General features: G+C 42.1%; 1 protein-coding gene across 4 annotated transcripts; it reads right to left on the bottom strand.

The window, feature by feature from the left end:
* Positions 1-336: 336 nt before the first annotated feature.
* On the bottom strand, positions 337-17,720 carry LOC139785932 (sodium- and chloride-dependent GABA transporter ine-like). 4 transcript variants are annotated; one of them, XM_071725102.1, is made up of 12 exons: positions 17,513-17,720; positions 14,260-15,057; positions 9,550-9,737; positions 4,458-4,592; positions 3,946-4,171; positions 3,443-3,710; positions 2,974-3,202; positions 2,626-2,738; positions 2,189-2,329; positions 1,883-2,083; positions 1,375-1,551; positions 337-903 (listed from the first exon to the last, which is right to left on the bottom strand). In XM_071725102.1, the coding sequence occupies exons 2-12, from the start codon at positions 15,039-15,041 to the stop codon at positions 733-735; spliced, it is 2,631 nt and encodes an 876-aa protein (XP_071581203.1). In that variant the 5' UTR covers positions 15,042-15,057; positions 17,513-17,720; the 3' UTR covers positions 337-732. The 4 variants fall into 4 exon arrangements, with proteins under 4 accessions (XP_071581203.1, XP_071581204.1, XP_071581206.1 ...); XM_071725103.1 differs by lacking the exon at positions 17,513-17,720 and adding an exon at positions 16,715-16,866; XM_071725105.1 differs by lacking the exons at positions 14,260-15,057; positions 17,513-17,720 and adding exons at positions 12,444-12,922; positions 13,251-13,430.
* Between the last annotated feature and the right edge of the window lie 29 nt (positions 17,721-17,749).

The raw sequence follows: 17,749 nt of genomic DNA, 5'->3' as shown, positions 1-17,749 counted from the left end.
GTAACAGAGATTCTAAACTTACATAAGCGCGAGTATGGTGAAATCTTCTGTGTGTGTGTGTGTGTGTGTGTGTGTGTGTGTGTGTGTGTGTGTGTAAGGTACCCTGTTATATATTATAGTTACTTAATAACCATAACTCTGTTATACAGTTACAATACTCTGTTATATAGTTACTTAATAGTCAAATATAATGCGCGAATCATTGTTACGAGAAAAGAGTGATTGTGATAGCTGCGCGATTTTGTTTTAACGTTTTCGAGGCTAAAATGCTATTAAAGGAATTAAGGGAGCAATATGGAAAGCCGGATAACGTTGACAGAAATACACATTCTTGGATAATATATAATAATATATAATAATTTATTAAAATTATGATTAACAATGTTATACACATTATATTGCGTATCGACTGCGATATATACAGAAATATATTCCTATTACGTCGATTCAGTGCTTGTCTATAGCCTATCACATAACGATGGCGTAAAGAGTAACAGAGTTTACAAGAAGATATACTTTTATCCTAATGACTTTTTCGCAAGTGATTACCATCTTTGTAACAAGGCTATAAATAATGGAATGTTGACTGCCGCGACGGCTGTCGATTACGATGACCGACGATAAAAGTATGCGAGCGATGTCTTGTTCCTATAATTATTCCTCAAAGTGACTTCGTATTTCGTGGATTAAGTGTAACCGTAAAAAGCTGATCGTTTCTGCGAGTCCACGTTATCACATCTGAGGCTTCAGCAGGTAGTGCGAATTCAGTTGTATGGAAGTATCCACGTCTGTTTGCGGCTCCTTGAGCATGTCCTCTGGCAGATTGTGCATGGCCTCCACGCAGTATTCCTGTCCGCAAACTTTGCACGCCTCGAAGTGCGGTTTGATGGAATTTTTGAGTCTCTGGGGATAAAAGTTCCTATATAGAAATATTCCTTCCTTTCTATGTATAATACTTTTTTAGCAATTTAGCAACAATTTGTTATTCGTACAAATATCAGAGATCTCTTCATTTATGATGTGAGATGTTCGTAATGTTAAAAGAAAATTCTCAAGTGGCAAAGGAGAAATTTTCAAAGTAATACATATTAACATTTATGTTTTTTTTTTTTTTCATAGTAAGATACTAGAACTACCAACGATTAATATATTTACTTTTTTCTACTGTTTACATATATTATAAATATTATACATATATTTAAAAAAAGATAAAGGGAGAAAATTAATCAATTTAATCATATACATATTGCAACAAAAATCACATTAATAAAAATTACAGACCAGTCATTTTGACTGTTTTTAATAGTTCTGGAGTTAAATTCTTTGGTAAATTGATTGGTTTCAATTCAACAGTGTCAATAAAACTCGGCATACTTCGGCAAACGTGGCACCATCTGCTCTAACGAATACGTAAACGGCAAAAGCGGGAATGCAAATTAAGGAGAGAGACGCGATGCCCCATCCGATCGCTTCTGCCCACCATGGATACGCATAATCACCGTTGTGGTAGGTCGGTGGCTCATAATCAATTAAGCTGAACACCCATACAGCCTGAGAAGATAAGGCAATTATGAAAATGCGCGGATGTGTGTATCTTAAAGATCGCCAACTGCATCAGGAAACGCAACGAACCAGGATTAAAAGCGAGCAATCATCCGTGCAATTGTCATCATCAGATAAAAACGATATACCTTGTATTTTTCTGAGAACAATAATTGCGCGAGTAATTGGCAGCTTGTAATTCCTATCAAGAATGTTTTTTTCGCTTGATTTGCAGCCAGCATTTTTCATTCGTTGCGCTTTACTCATTGTCAGATGTGATAGATTCAACGCGGTATGAAAATTTTAATATCCTGAAACTTTCATTAATATCGCTGTGTACCATTATGAGAAGAGGCGCGGCGAGGAACCAGCAGAACCGGAAGTACATCGATGGCAAGCGTCCGGTCATCTCCTTGACATTATTGCACAGCCGCCGCACGCCGTAGAGCCACGAGATGGCAATCACTTCGAAGAACGCCAGGAACATGATGGACATCGATGCGGCGTAATGATCTATTAGTTGGAAGAAATAAATACCGCCCTGAGGGCAGTCGAGAAATCATTTAGTAAAGGATAAGTGTGTTAGTTTTTTTTTTATCACGCGAAGTAAACACCGACTCTCGAGTTTGCCGTTCTTATATTATACCTGCGTAATATTCGGCAGTCCAAATAAGAACGAAACGACGCATATGAGGAGGACCAGCACTTCGTGGCAGAGAAGATGACGGTTCACCCAATTCGGGAAACCGTCTTGGATCGACGTAACGACCACTTCAACAACGGCAAACTGAAATCCCGAGATTTACATAATACCGTTAAAACATTGCAAAAGCAAACTATTAACGATCTTCGAAATAGAAAGCTTGTTAAAATACGATTTGCATCCATTAAGATTGAGTAATGTGATTCTGGTATTTAATTTTTCGTTTAATGACTAACGCTGCTTGTATATCTCTATAAATATTTCGCGGGACGATACAATTCGATCACGTAATTGCGTCTGTTTATGGATTAGTCCGTAATCGCACGTGTACACATCGCGTTGCGATAGGAAATAAGGCCTTATCTGTCATATACACTTACTTGACTGTTCAACGAAAGGCAGACCAGCATAAAGAAAAAGAGCACAGCCCAGAGTTGAGAAGCTGGCATCTTGGCTAGCGCTTGCGGATAGATGACGAAGACTAGACCAGGTCCTTGAACGGAAATTATGATTTATCTATAAAATGTCAGGGGGGAGTTAATCCGATGATGTAAAACAGCGGGGGGAGAAAATAGAAAGAACAGGTGCAACGGTCTCGACATCGTGGATTCTGTTACGCGTCTTTTACACCCTTTCTCTCCATAACGTGCGTGGCACACTTATATTGATACTTACATAATTTATCATATTTAACGTGACGTAAACATCATTTCTAATTCTATACGTACCGTCGGTTAGGACATCTTCGACGGACATGTTTTGCTCTAGCGCTATATTGCCGATCGTGGCGAACGAGAATATTCCAACCAGTAGACTACTGAAGGCGTTTATGAGCGAAACGGCGACGGTATCTACGAGGATCGTGTTGTGGAATCGGTTGTAACTCGCGAAACATATCATCGAGCCGAAGGCGATCCCTACAGAATTGAAGACTTGCGCCGCAGCGTTGACCCATACCTAATTAATTAATATCGATATAATTAACTAAAAATTCAAGGTGAAGTACTCTTTTTATCATATACAGAAAGGACATAGTTTTAATTTAAAGTTGAGATATTAATATTTTAAAGCACAATAATGTATATTTATATTTCATTTTTCTACGTATATCTTTTACATTTTACTATTATTTACGTCTATTCTATTATTCATCATATTTCTCTTTCTTGTTAGCCGAGATCGATTATGTTACGGTACCTTTGCATCGCCAAGCAATTCCCAGCGTGGATGAAAAAAGAATTGCAGACCTTTCGCGGCGCCCTCCAGAGTGAGGGATCGCGTGAGGAAGAGCACGATTAGGAGGAAAGGCAGCGTTCCTGTCAGGTATCTCACTTGCGCCGATGACTTAATGGACTTCCAGATGGAAAAATACACCATGATCCACGCAGTTATCAAGCACGCCACGAGCTCCCATCTCAAAATTCCCGGTTCTTCGATGCCACTGCTCATTTGCAGGACCTTGTTGCTAAGTAGAAAGACAATTATTCTTTTATTTAATTTGTTCAATTTATTTAATTATTCAATTATTCTTTTTTTGAACACTTCGATTTAAAATTGCGACACGCGATTTATAAATTATTTTACAGGCGATATGGAAACCAAATATTTTAAATCTTGTTAGAGAGACGACGCGTATAGTAGTACATAATGTTACAATAACAGCTTGAATTAGTTGGTTTAGATTTAAAAAAAGAAATTACTCGAAGAACTCCTCGGACGGTGTTCTTGTCAGGTTCGGTTGAGTTCGATTATCGATGGATCCATAACTGGGCAGCCAGCAGCGCGGCGAGTTCCATGGGTTGTCACAACGTGACCATGGTTGCTCCGGTCGGAATGCCGAGAAGAAATAGTAAATTGCGTAGGCTATTATCACATTATGGTAGGTAGACATTAAAAACGATATTACGACTGACGATAAACCAGCTCCTACAAAGACAGAAATATACAGACGATAAAACGGCGCTATTTAAGACGTATATTTCGAGGAGGCTCGAGTTAAAATTTCAGGTTTAAATCGCTCAAATTTGCACAAAGAGAAGAGAATAAAGAAGATGAAACGACAATAATTTTAATCCTATTATATACTCGCACTTATTTGTTTCAAGTTAAGCGCACTTTATAACGCTATAAAAATGATCGCGCGAGAAGCTTTTAACAAACAGTCGTTGGGGATTTAATCGGCAATCTGTCACATCGTGGCTTATCCATTTACCTTTCAATAACGGACACACTTGACCTAGGGCGCCGATTGGGCCGCGACGAGTGAACTGTCCGATGCTAAGCTCCATGTATAGCAATGGCACTCCACATACTATGAGTATTAAAAAGTAAGGCACGAGGAACACACCTGAAACGATGCAATCAATGTAAGCGACGTTTCCCCGGTTTATACCGAGCGTATATAATTGTAGGGAACATGGTCTTTCTCTCGAAAAGAAAAGAAGAAAAAAAAAGAGAGATTAATCCAGTTAACAGAAAAATATGTCCCAGGTCTCGCCCAGCGTTTCGCTAAACCGAGGTTCGCGCGCGTGTATACGTAATAAATGCCTCGACATTAATCATACTGTGGGTAGCGGCAAGGTCACTGGATGTGACTCTTTATTCGCAATAAACGGTGATCCGTAGCGGCGCTACGGATTACGACTTAATTTGACATGGGGCATTTAGCCGCCGCCGCCGCCGCGCCGCGAGGACGAGATAGGTGACGATTAGTCAGCCGTTGGCGAGTTTCCTTCAATTGTCAAACTCGCTGATACGACTCACCGAGCGCACGAATCTTACTTGCAGCGATTATTATACGTTCGACTCGATCTCATTTTCTCAGACGGATTCTCGGATATCTGGGACAGTTTGGTCCATTTGCGTAAGCGCTCGACGATGTATTACTGTTCACGCGTGTACAGTGTAATTTCTTTCGCACGGAAAGATGTAAATTAATCCCAGTCGGCGAAACGCTATAGGTACAACGCGTCGCGAGCATAAATCACGCGGCGTTATCCGATCTGTTTTTCTCTGTCGCTTCAATCCTGCAGCCGCGCAACAGCGCGGATGACAGTTTTCATTTAGTTCGATGCAGACGATATACAAAATAATATACGCGATCGTACTCGAAATAAATTATCGCGAGGTATTAAGCGAGGATGCGCGGAGATAACAGAGGGGGCCCGATTCAATGTGACGTATCAATAGTGATATTACGTGCGATTTAATTTCTGGCGAAAATCCAATCGCGTCGCATTACAAGGCGGTTAATGACGCGCACTCGCATTAATATTGTTACAGTTATTCGCTGCAGTATCGTCTTTATCACGAAAATGCAATTTAGTGCTGCGGCAACAATGAATATCGGAGCGTACGCATCTCGCGTGCGCAAGTAGAGCCGCATTATTTCCCCCTTGATTTTCCGGTCTTCCGTTTAATATGTGATTTCGCAAAATTACGTACGCTCTGTATTTTTACAGTAGTACTACGCTATTTGTATAACGAATTAACTTGCCCATGCATGGGCTGTTGAAATTACAGAATAATTTCCAGTTTATTATATGCATGGAAATACAGGATGTCACTGAATGTTTGGTACTTTTCTCATATTTAGATAGAGCGAGCCAAACTGAGTCGAAAAGTCATGTACCATTTTGCAATTTTCGCGATAGTTGATGAGTTATTAATGATTAAAAATCGCCGTATTGGCTCGCCCACCGCCAAATCCAAGCGCGCGGTGAGATGCGGCCGCCCCGCGGTCGGCGCGCGGGCAGTTGTTTACTACAAGCGGCGATGATGACACGGCGCGACGCACGAGCGGCGCGTAACGCCGGGCCCCCGTCCTGAGCGATGATAGTTTCTCGCCTTTTTTAAACAGAAATAAAATTTTCTAACATAGAAAATTTTTTTGTGCGTACGTATGTACATACGTGTGCACATGCATACACACAGGAACATATCAATTGTACTGCTTAAAAAAGCGATTACTCAATTTACTTTTTTTCTTTTAGTAAGTAACGGTTGTCTTTAAGAAAGAATATTTTCTTGATGATAGTCTTAAAATGTACAAATTTTAGAAAGAGTTTTTATCATGTACTCGAAAGAAGAATTTATATTCCTTCAAAGAACATAATAAAATTTTATCAAAGAAAAGTCAAAATAATAAATAAAGTAATATGAGGACCCTCGAGATTAAAATAGGAGAAGTCAAGGCTATGAGGGTCAGACGCAGATCACAGTGCGTAATATCAGAAATAACTGATTTATTCGTCGTTTTGATACACTACATCGATCCGTACGTTTCGGCTCAGTTTTGAGCCATCTTCAGCGGTAGTTACAGAAATTAAGTTACACGTTCTCCGTACCGTATGGTGAGTATACTGATTCAAAGTATCAGAAAAATAGACCAATTGATCCATATCTGTAAATTTGTTCAATTAATGTTGAGATATTAAAAAGATCCCTTAGGAAACTCACCATTCGGTCTGAAAAACGTGGAATACAGAGCCATGTACATAATGAATACTCTCTGCGAGAAGACTTGACAATCTTATCGACACGACACATGCACAGCAATGATATGAAAGGTCTTGCAAGAAGAGGCATGTCGTAGGTCAACACACCGGCGAGGATTATAACAAAGCACGATTTGACACCGTCTCAAAATGACACGGATTTTTTGCATCATGCATATGTCACGGTTTTGAGCAAATTGTAATCCATGCTCATGAACTTTGGTCGTTGGCAAATCGGGGTTTTACTATTGGTACATGTAATATTGTGACGGTGTCAAATCGTGCTTTGTTATAATCCTCGCCGGTGTGTTGACCTACGACATGCCTCTTCTTGCAAGACCTTTCATATCATTGTGTGTCGTGTCGACAAGATCGTCAAGTCTTCTCGCAGAGAGTATTCATTATGTACATGGCTCTGTATTCCACGTTTTTCAGACCGAATGGTGAGTTTCCTAAGGGATCTTTTTAATATCTCAACATTAATTGAACAAATTTACAGATATGGATCAATTGGTCTATGTTTCTGATACTTTGAATCAGTAAACTCACCATGCGGTACGGAGAACGTGTAACTTAACTTTTGTAACTACCGCTGAAGATGGCTCAAAGCTGAGCCGAAACGTACGGATCGATGTAACGTATCAAAACGACGAATGAATCAGTTATTTCTGATATTACACACTGTGATCTGCGTCTGACCCTCATAGCCTTGACTTCTCCTATTTTAATCTCGAGGGTCCTCATATTACTTTATTTATTATTTTGACTTTTCTTTAATAAAATTTTATTATGATCTTTGAAGGAGTATAAATGCTTCTTTCGAGTACATGATAAAGACTCTTTCTAAAATTTGTACATTTTAAGACTATTATCAAGAAAATATTCTTTCTTAAAGACAACCGTTACTTACTAACAGAAAAAAAGTAAATTGAGTAATCGTTTTTTTAAGCAGTACAATTGATATTTTCCTGTGTATGCATGTACACACGTATGTACATAAGTACGCACAAAAAATTTTTCTATGTTAAAAAATTTTATTTCTATTTAAAAAAGGCGAGAAACTATCATCGCTCAGGACGGGGGCCCGGCGTTACGCGCCGCTCGTGCCGCTTGAAGTAAACAACTGCCCGCGCGCCGACCGCGGGGCGGCCGCATCTCGCCGCGCGCTTGGATTTGGCGGTGGGCCGGGCCAATACGGCGATTTTTAATCATTAATAACTCATCAACTATTGCGAAAATTGCAAAATGGTACATGACTTTTCGACTCAGTTTGGCTCGCTCTATCTAAATATGAAAAAAGTACCAAACATTCTGATACACCCTGTATATTACGCAAAAGTTACAATTGAATAAAAAATGCTCTTTAATATTCTGCAAATGGAAATAATTTTTGTTGAGAGAAGAGATGCATCACAGGAATCTTTTAATTAATTAATTGATTCAAAAATAGAATTACTTAATTAATCAATGACAATGGATTAATTAATTAATTAAAATGTAACTTTTATCCCTTCTCTTGCCGGATCTAACTACCCTATATTTCTGTTTATATTATAATTATGTTCAAGATCATTCAAGATATAGAGTCAACAATTAAATTAAGATAAATTAAGATAAAGTCAAAGTTATGTTTAGATATCAAAGCGCGACGAAGATCGCGTGTGCGGCACGCGATCGACGCGCATATCTGATTGAACCGAGAGAGATCTGCAATTTTGATACGATCCTCCTAATCCTCGCGCGAATTTAAATCGACGTCGTCCAAGCGAGGCGATAAATCATTTCAATCGTGTAAAACAGATCGCGTTATCCGAGCCGGTTTTCCGGCTCTTTAATTTAGACCGGCAGGCAGAGCGCGCGGGCCGGAACGCCGAGATGATGCTCGGCCGATTATTTCCACCGGTGTCATTGAAATCATTTACCGCGCCCGGCGGCGTAAGCCGTGTTCCGGGCAAGGTCATGTATCAAGTTCCGCGAGCGAGTTGCGCCACGCATCCGGGCTCCGGATGCATCCAGACTTTGAAAATTACCGGCAACACGATACGCGGTCGCGTTGCCCGGGATTGCGAGACAAGCTCGCCGCTGCGCTGCCCTGAATCTGAGGCTCGGCTTACGCAAGACGTTCGCAATAGATTTTCGCATATAAGGATCCGCCTCAATTCGCTCCTTCCGCGACGGGGTTGTAACTTTTCCTTCGCACGGCACGCGCGCGCGCGCTAATTTTATTCTATAATGATCGATACTCTTCTCGACTAAGAGGATTAGCTGGTTCAATACGTGCGACAATTTAAGTGTACGTCATTCCGTTACGATTCGCCACGTCGTTCCCGCGATGAAACGTTGGAAGAGTATAGGAAGAAGTACTTAAAGAACGTTTTTAAAGGGGAACGACGAAGCGTTTCACGGCGATTATAAGCCGTGCTCCGTGCTCGTAAAAATTGGAGGACGATACCGCGGACTAGAGTTGCTCTGTCAGCCATTTCGTCACTGACGTACTTCGCGATGCGCAAAATAATCGCGTGGCTCTTATCACGGTTATGCTAATCGCGACGAACACGTCGCGACCGTGTTGTCCGTTCCATTTGATATTCCATTTAATATTCGCTTTATTTATTTTGATCTTATAACTACTGGCAACATCAGCGTGAAATCTCTTTTTTTTTCTAGCCCCTCTCGTCTCTCTCTTTCTTGTCTGTATCTCGCTTCGTAGTAAAACTACTTTAACACTTCGTGAAACTGGATACGATATTCACGTCACGATTACACGTAATTTACGTAATAAATTGATGCGTTTATCGCGAGACTCACCGCCGCCACTTTTGTAGCATAAATAGGGAAATCGCCAGATGTTACCAAGACCGACGGAGTAGCTTATGCAGGCGAGGACGAATTCCACTTTATTCGCCCAATGGGGCCTCCTGGGCTGCCGATAATAGCCGGGATCGTCCGCGTCCACGTCGTCATAGCTGGTGCACGTGGAAGCGTCGTCCTCGAAACTGCAAAAAAAAAAATGCCACGCGCGGCGTCAAGCTTTTATATTACAAATGTAGCCGGGGCTCGAACGAAAGACATCCACAGTGCGGAATGCGGAAAGAAAAATTGAGACAGAGCTCCGCCGGGGGGAAAAATGCTACGAGTTATGACAGTTTAATGGAAAAATAGCAATAACAAGCGTTTTATTAAATATTTCGCCGAGCGAATAATATAATTTAATCTCCAGCAGCGTGTCGCGGAGTGAAAGGATAGGCGCTCGGCGCACGGAGAGGGGCACGCCTCTAAATTCCCGGTCGGAACAATAGATCAGCGCCGCGCGCAGCGTAGGGTCATTGTTGCCCGCGACGATTCTTTTAGGACGCTTAATGATTTCGCGCCTCGTATTGTGCACTTACGGAAACTGCTTAATGCATTATGAAAATTTATTTGACGGAAAATCACACAGAAACGCGCGTCACGCCGTCAGCCGTGCTGCACGCGTGGAGTGGACGTGCCAGCGCCTGCCTGCCTGCCCGCTTGCATTTGCATGACACGCGCTCGTTCATACGCAAGCCCGGTGGCGATCATTAAATATTCATCGTCATTGTTTATAGAGCGGTCGAATTCGAGCGTTACAACGCGATGTGCCGATTAGCGACGTAGTCCAGTCAAATTAGACATTTGAGCTCGGAAGTGAAGAGAGATTTATGAAACCTTTTTAGGGTTGTTGGGGGGATGTAGAAGAGCTTATTTCTGAGTTTTCGGGTTAATCGGACCGATGGGTTTTTAAGGGGGGGAGGGGGAATGAAAAATTTCGTTTTTTCGCAATAACTCGGCGAATTTTGACCGTACATGATTGACTAACTCCTCATTTTGTAGCTCTTTTAAAGCCCTACAATTCATTTCGTGAAGACCCTAACTTAAGATCAAGATTTGTCGAGTTCTAGCCGGTGAAAGTGGGAAAAAATGTATTTTGTCGCGGTTTTTTGCGTTTATCTCGTTTCCATTAATAGATAGAAATGTGCCGCCACTGACAAAGTTGTAGGGCTTGAAGAGACCTACAAAATGAGGGGTCAGTCGTTCAGATTCGTTAAAAATTGAGCCCAGGAAAGCCTCTGGAAGTCGCGCTTTTAACGCGTGGCCGATCGTCGCCCGCGCCGCCCGCGCCGCCTGCGCCGCCCGCGCCACCACCGGCGACGATCGGCCACGCGTTAAAAGCGCGACTTCCAGGGGCTTTCCTGGGCTCAATTTTTAACGAATCAGAACGACTTACCCCTCATTTTGTAGGTCTCTTCAAGCCCTACAACTTTGTCACTGGCGGCACATTTTTGTCTATTAATGGAAACGAGATAAACGCAAAAAACCGCGACAAAATACATTTTTTCCCACTTTCACCGGCTAGAACTCGACAAATCTTGATTTTAAGTTAGGGTCTTCACGAAATGAATTGTAGGGCTTTAAAAGAGCTACAAAATGAGGGGTTAGTCAATCATGTTCGGTCAAAATTCGCCGAGTTATTGCAAAAAAAAACGAAATTTTTCATTCCCCCTCTCTCCCTTAAAAACCCATCGGTCCGATTAACCCGAAAACTCAGAAATAAGCTCTTCTACATCCCCCCAACAACCCTAAAAAGGTTTCATAAATCTCTCTTCACTTCCGAGCAAAAGCCTTTTTTTTGTCTAATTTGACTGGACTAACGGTAACAGTACTGGTATTGCGCGAAATATCACAGAGCCGCTAATTATACCTGGCGACGATTCCGCTCGCGTTCGCGTTCATGGGCGCGGGGCACGCAAACGAGAGCCGATATACCCGGGTTCCTTCCGGTATATCGGCAGCCACCCGCGCTATACCGTGAGTAAAATGTCGCGTGAAATAGCGTGCGACATAAAAACCGACTTTGCGCGGTGCATTATATAAGCGTCAAGATCGAGGAATTTTTATGCGTTTATTGCGCAAATTTGTACTTTACGGTGCGGTGAGCGCAGAAATGGTGTCAGGCCATGGGGCGGCGCGGGCGGCGGAGGGGCCAGGAAAGGGCGGCCGACAATGCTGAAAGATATACGCGACGCACCTGTGTACATTCCCGTTCGTTTTGCAACGGAAAACTAATATACCGCGCCGCGGAAACATTGCGGATACGATAATGTACCCCGTATACGCTGTGTCAGTAGTTTTTTTTTATTTATTTAAAGAGAAGATATATGTATCGTCATCGCAAATATGACAGTAACGAAGATGGGTGTCGAATGGGTGTCTCCGATCGACCGAGTTTTCGTAGCGAAGAAGAAAATGGCAGCACGATGCAATTCTAAAGGCGATGGACACGCGATTAGATAATATTATTTATTATTTGAGGATTTTGAGAAATGTATATTTCCAGTTTCTCTATACTTTGCGAATAAATTAATCGAATGAGCTGTGGCGTACCGGAAGTGTACATAGCTGCGATGGGCAGCGCGCTCCGCTTCTTTATTCGCGTTAACGATCTCGCAATGACGGATATCGTTTTCCCACGCGGGAGACCCGTAATCGCGCGCGCGCGTCGCTTCAAAAACGAGACGTGACGAGGTCTAAATGTAGGACGACGATTACGGGTCGTTTCGAGCGCCGTCCCGTTTCAATGGAAGAAGCGGGACGGAATCGCAACCATATGCCACACCGCACGAGCACACCTACTTACAACAACCGGTGCGGGATCTTACATTGTACACCTATTATCCACTTACGTCTCCGGGACGATACGCCGGAATTGCAGGCCCTGGATGACGAGATCTGACGGCTTCGCGCCGAGCAGCTTAGACGCGTATCGCATCTCTCGTCACGTACGTAGAATCCGCCGCAGCCCGACGAGAGAGGCGAGGCCCTAATCAGAGTAATCCAAACCGGTCTAACTAGACCGGTCTAATTAATGGGCGAATTCAATTTTCGGTTACGGCGCGGATTCGGCGTCTCTCGCGCGAGCAAAGACCCATTTTCGCGCACTGACATTCGAACTCACCGAAATTATACCGGAAATTATACCGATTTCGATCCCCTGACTTTAATTTACGGACGCGACGACGAATCTGATGCAGCAGCCTCCGCGCTTTAGAGCAGGTCGTGGCAAACGTCGATTAAAGCTGTTTGCAGTAAACTGAGAGCCCCCAATTTCATCGACGTCGATTAACTAACTTGACCCTTGCTCCTTTCTGGATCCTAGTCCTGCCTATCAACAGCGGTCAATTAATATTAATTAATAGCGCGATCGATCCTAAACTCTAAGGTATAATCTCGTATGTCTCGTATAAAATTAAGTAGATATTTTAAAGCTGATTTAGTGACGAAAACTTAAAAAGAGGTATAAACGTCATAAATATTTATATTTGATATATTTTGTAATATATTTCAATTTATTTTGTTTATATTTCAGCCTTTCTGCATTAAAATTAAATTGATTCTTTTCTACTTTACATTCTTTATTCTCTATTCTCAAAACTGTAACCCAGAAAGGAACGGAAAAATTTAGTTAACCATTGACGATTGACGCGACTGACCTTGAACAGCGCGAAGAAATTTTGCTGCTGCATCAACGCGACGAAGCGAAGTGGTAAATTTGCAATGTGCAATTGACTTGACAATGTGCAATTGACGCGAATTAGGTAAGCCTCCGGAACTTTTTACGGTATCTTTATTGTTCGGAGATAATCGTTAGGATTAGTTACAAAGTGCACTCGAACTGCTGCCACAGAGCTCTCCTACTGAAGGTTGCATCGGGCTGCAGCTTCATTTTTATGCGTCGTGTATGCGGTTCAGTTTATTTATAACGTTTACACGAAGTATTAGGCCTTACGTGAGAAACATATGGGAGACAGAGTTTTTTACACATTTTAATCATGACGCTAATTTACGATCATGATGTGTTTTCAAGCTCGAAGTTAAAGAACACTCGCACGAAGGAATAATTTAATTAAATGCGACGGGGAGAAGAGATTTAAAGCGCAAAGATGTGTCGATTATCTGAATAGTTTGCCAATTTTTAAGATAAAACATATAAGGCCCGATAATTTATTGGAATTGAAGTGTTATCTCAAATGCGCGCCATAATTTTTCTTAAAATAAATCTTGTCTCTGACCCAGTATCGTTTTCGTCAAATATGTTTTTACCAGACGTTACATAAACACAAAAACTTCGATTTTATCTTAATTACTTGTAAAATGTTTCTATAGCATCGTAATTATCTCTTTAAAAACAAATTTATTCTTTAAAAATAAGGTTCTTCAAGAAAATAAGAAGAAATTCAGCGAGATTAATAGCGGATTTCAAGAACACGACAACGCAGAAACTGATCCGTCGTATCTTTTCCGACCAAACTTTTGCGTCTCGTTTTTACGAGACAAGACGCAAACGTAGCCTGATCGTTCCTTTTGTAAAGACATATTGCCTTCGCGCGAAATCGCACTCACGCTCGGGGCACGCGTGCGCGCTATCACGTGGAGAGATTCACGCGAGGCTGTTTCTTCGAAAGCGCCGAGGCACAATCGTAAGCAATGTGTCTCACTTACGGCGGCGGATGTACCACGTTAAGCAGCTCCGACGGCGAAGTGGGAACTCTACGTATCGTAAGCTTCCGGCCGTCGGAAGAGCCCAGGCCGATCGACGCCTGCAGGGACCTGATCGAGACCGTGTCGGGGAAGGAACGGCCCTGGCTCCCGTTTGTCTCCGGGTACAGGACGGAGGACCAGGTAGGCGACAGTTGATGGCAGCAGGGACAGTGCTGCTGGTTCTCGTCCATGCTGAAAGTCCTCGGTGGACGCACGTTGCAACAATGATGATGATGCCGTAGCTCGACGCTTCTGGAGCTCGATCTGCCGGGGCTGTGCGGTCCGTTGTCGCGATCCGAACTCGACCCGGACTCGGCCTGATCAATCATCAGCCGCGGCTGCGGCCGCCGACGATGACCTTTATCCCGACGAACGCTCTCAGGACTGTCGTCGCGATTGATCGCCCTTCCGACGTTGTTACCATTATCGGCCGGCACAACGAGGATCTCACGTTCGACGGTGTTCAGTAAACGACCTCTCTCCTCCTCCGAAGACCATTCAGCTTCGATCTCCGGGCGTTTCTGACGCTGATGGCGGATCCTGATTACGTCCGGATCCGTGTCGTCGGATACGTCACCTTCTTCTTCGAACATCGTGCTCATTTTACGCACGGCCTGTTTGCCGTGGAGCTTGCCCTGGGTAGCATCGCCGTGCTTCGGCGGGACGGGCTTACTGCCGTTACGCGCTTCGTCGCTGATGCTGCCGCTGACGCCGCTGTCGTTGTTGCCGCTCTCGGTGTCCATAATCGCATGACCACCTCTATAGACAGAGATATATATATATATATACACATATATATATACTAAGGAAGGGGAACTATATCTCTTTAGTGTTCTAGAAAAATTGGCAATTATAATACTGCCATTTCGAAAACCAGTTTTTTTCTGGCAGTACCGCTTTAAAATAAAAGAAGGAAATAATAATAGCATTCCAATCTGGTGTTATGCTAAAATCGATGATGAATTACGATTCATCAAAGTGTCAAATAGATATCGGCTTAAACTTCAAACTAATTATATTTGAATTAAACTTTTAGATACATTGCCACATGATAAAATCGTGTGGCAAAATTGGCAATTGGTCCCGTGTATAATATGTACACATGATTCTTCGCAGAATACGCGAATAAAAGAAAAAAGTACAAAAATTATCAAGTAAGTCCAAGTCGAATTTTCAAAGGAAAAATTGACTCCAGCTTTTACCGTGGAATTCAGAATACGTTCGACGATTCTGGAACAACCAGAAAGAAATGAATAAATAACAACGAGGGACGTCAGACCATTGTTCGACCAGGCTTCCGCCGATTTATAGAAAAGGTAGTAAGTGGGCGGCGAGGCGATGGAATACTCGTAGGGTTCAAACGAGAAGAATACGTTGCACCGTATCGAGCAGCACGACCAAAGCGCGTGTTCGGTCAGTCTGCGACTGACCATTGATGAAGTTCCAGCAACGCGTCAATGAAATACTCTATGCTCGCGAAACTAATCATGTACTACGAAAAATTGTTATATAAGTAATAAAATTAATTTTTGTTATGTATCTCTTCTTTCTCACTTCTTATATAGAGATATCTCTCTTATAAAGATTTTTATGAAATTTACAAAATGTTTGATCTACATATATTTCGTAAATATTCTCGCACGAATGCTCTCCGGATTTTCGATAAAATATTAAATTTAACACGTGTATCCACGAATCGTATTGTACGCAACGCTTACCGGTGCGAACAAGCTTTGAGTGGCGCGAGGAATGTCTCTCTACGGTAGTTCACACGATTAGCATAAATTGTTGAATATATTAGACACGGTGCCGCGACGAATATCGATTCGAAAATTCGAATCACTGACGATTTAAATTATCCACTGACGAATGAGTCGTTATACCACTAATAAAAATCAACAAGTCGTATTTTATGAAATCATCAAATATCTTCGTGATATAAATGTTATTACGTCTATTAAAACTAGAACCAAGTAGTTAAGATGACTGGCTTGTGATTTCTTATCAAATTTATAATCCATTTTCTGACACCTTCAGTGACTTTGTTGTAATCACTGTATGTAAATCACTAAATTGATCAATTTACGTTCCCTCTTCTCTTAAAAAAAAAAGATACGTACATATATTTAAATTTATATGAATATATTTAAATAGTAAAAAAATAGATACACTTTAATCATTGTTAGTCCTATTCTATTATTAATATCGATTTTATTAATATCGTTAAATAAATTATTATTTTAAATATCATTAAAGAATTGCCATTAAAAAGTCATTTCTCTATAAATATTTGAAATCAGCGAACCTATTCTCGTAGTTTCAAAAGCCTGAATTTTTTATTACTTTTAGCTTTTTTTTTTAGTACCTTGACTATAGATTCTTTAACGTTAGTATTATTTAATTTTACTTTATTTACCTGTTTAAATTCGATTTTTTTCTTGTTTCTGTTTTACAACACAAAACCCGCTAAAACAACTTTCTTTCGTCTTGACGTAATGACGAGAAACGGCCACGTGACTGCGCGCGTATTCCTTGCAGATACGACCGACTAACGTTGCGCGACTCTTTACGACGCGACATTCTGATAGCTAGAGATAGTGTCATCGCAGGTGCGCATGGCTATCAATCCAATATGATATGTTACAAAATTCTCGCACACGATAATGTTTACAAATGTCTTACGACGTTCAAACAATTTCCACGCGGGCAGTCATTACGTCAAACAATCGCTGTAGAATTATCGCACTGGCAATTTCTTAAATTGCTTAAACAATTATGCTATTTCTCTTTACGATATTGATAAATAACGAAAAATCAAACAAGCAATAGGACAAAAAATCATGGAAAACAACACGCTTTTACACACACACACACACACACACACACACACACACACACACACACACACACACACACACGCGCGCGCGGCGCGCGCGCTATCTTCGCTGCTTCGCCGTGTTTTACACGGCTGTACATCTCGCGCACGAATTTTATTATAATTCGCAAATACTTTCGAGCACTCGGCATTGTTACGTAAGCATCGCGAAAACTATTTGCACTTTCGGTGATGAGGAAAAAAACAAATCGTGCGCCGCGTCGAGAATACGAGGTATCGAGATCGGAGAGAGCGCGCGCTTTTCGGAGCGCGTTGTCGCAGGTAAGCGTCATTCGATGACACTTCCACGCGCGTCACGTGTCACGCGGAGTGCGTTACCTGTCAGATTGCAGCGTGCCTCGAAATCGGGATCGGGCGCGTCTCGACGAGCCGAGCAAAAGTCATCCGCGTATCGCTCGAGTGATAACGAGGCTACATCCACTATGCGCATAACACACACGTACGCACACATGTACGCGCGCGAGCGCGCGAGCGCATTTCCCCGAGCGTGTCACGTGTACTATCGTCTGCAGCGCGGCATAGCGCGTGTTCGTTCTGCAATCACTCCGTTTTCCC

The sequence above is a fragment of the Temnothorax nylanderi genome, unplaced genomic scaffold (assembly GCF_030848795.1).
Source record: "Temnothorax nylanderi isolate EJ_2023f unplaced genomic scaffold, tnyl_v1.0 TNYL_tig0922_pilon, whole genome shotgun sequence".
Classification (NCBI taxonomy): Eukaryota; Metazoa; Arthropoda; class Insecta; order Hymenoptera; family Formicidae; genus Temnothorax; species Temnothorax nylanderi.
Note: the sequence above shows the minus strand (reverse complement) of the source record. Positions and strands in the feature narration are given on the sequence as shown.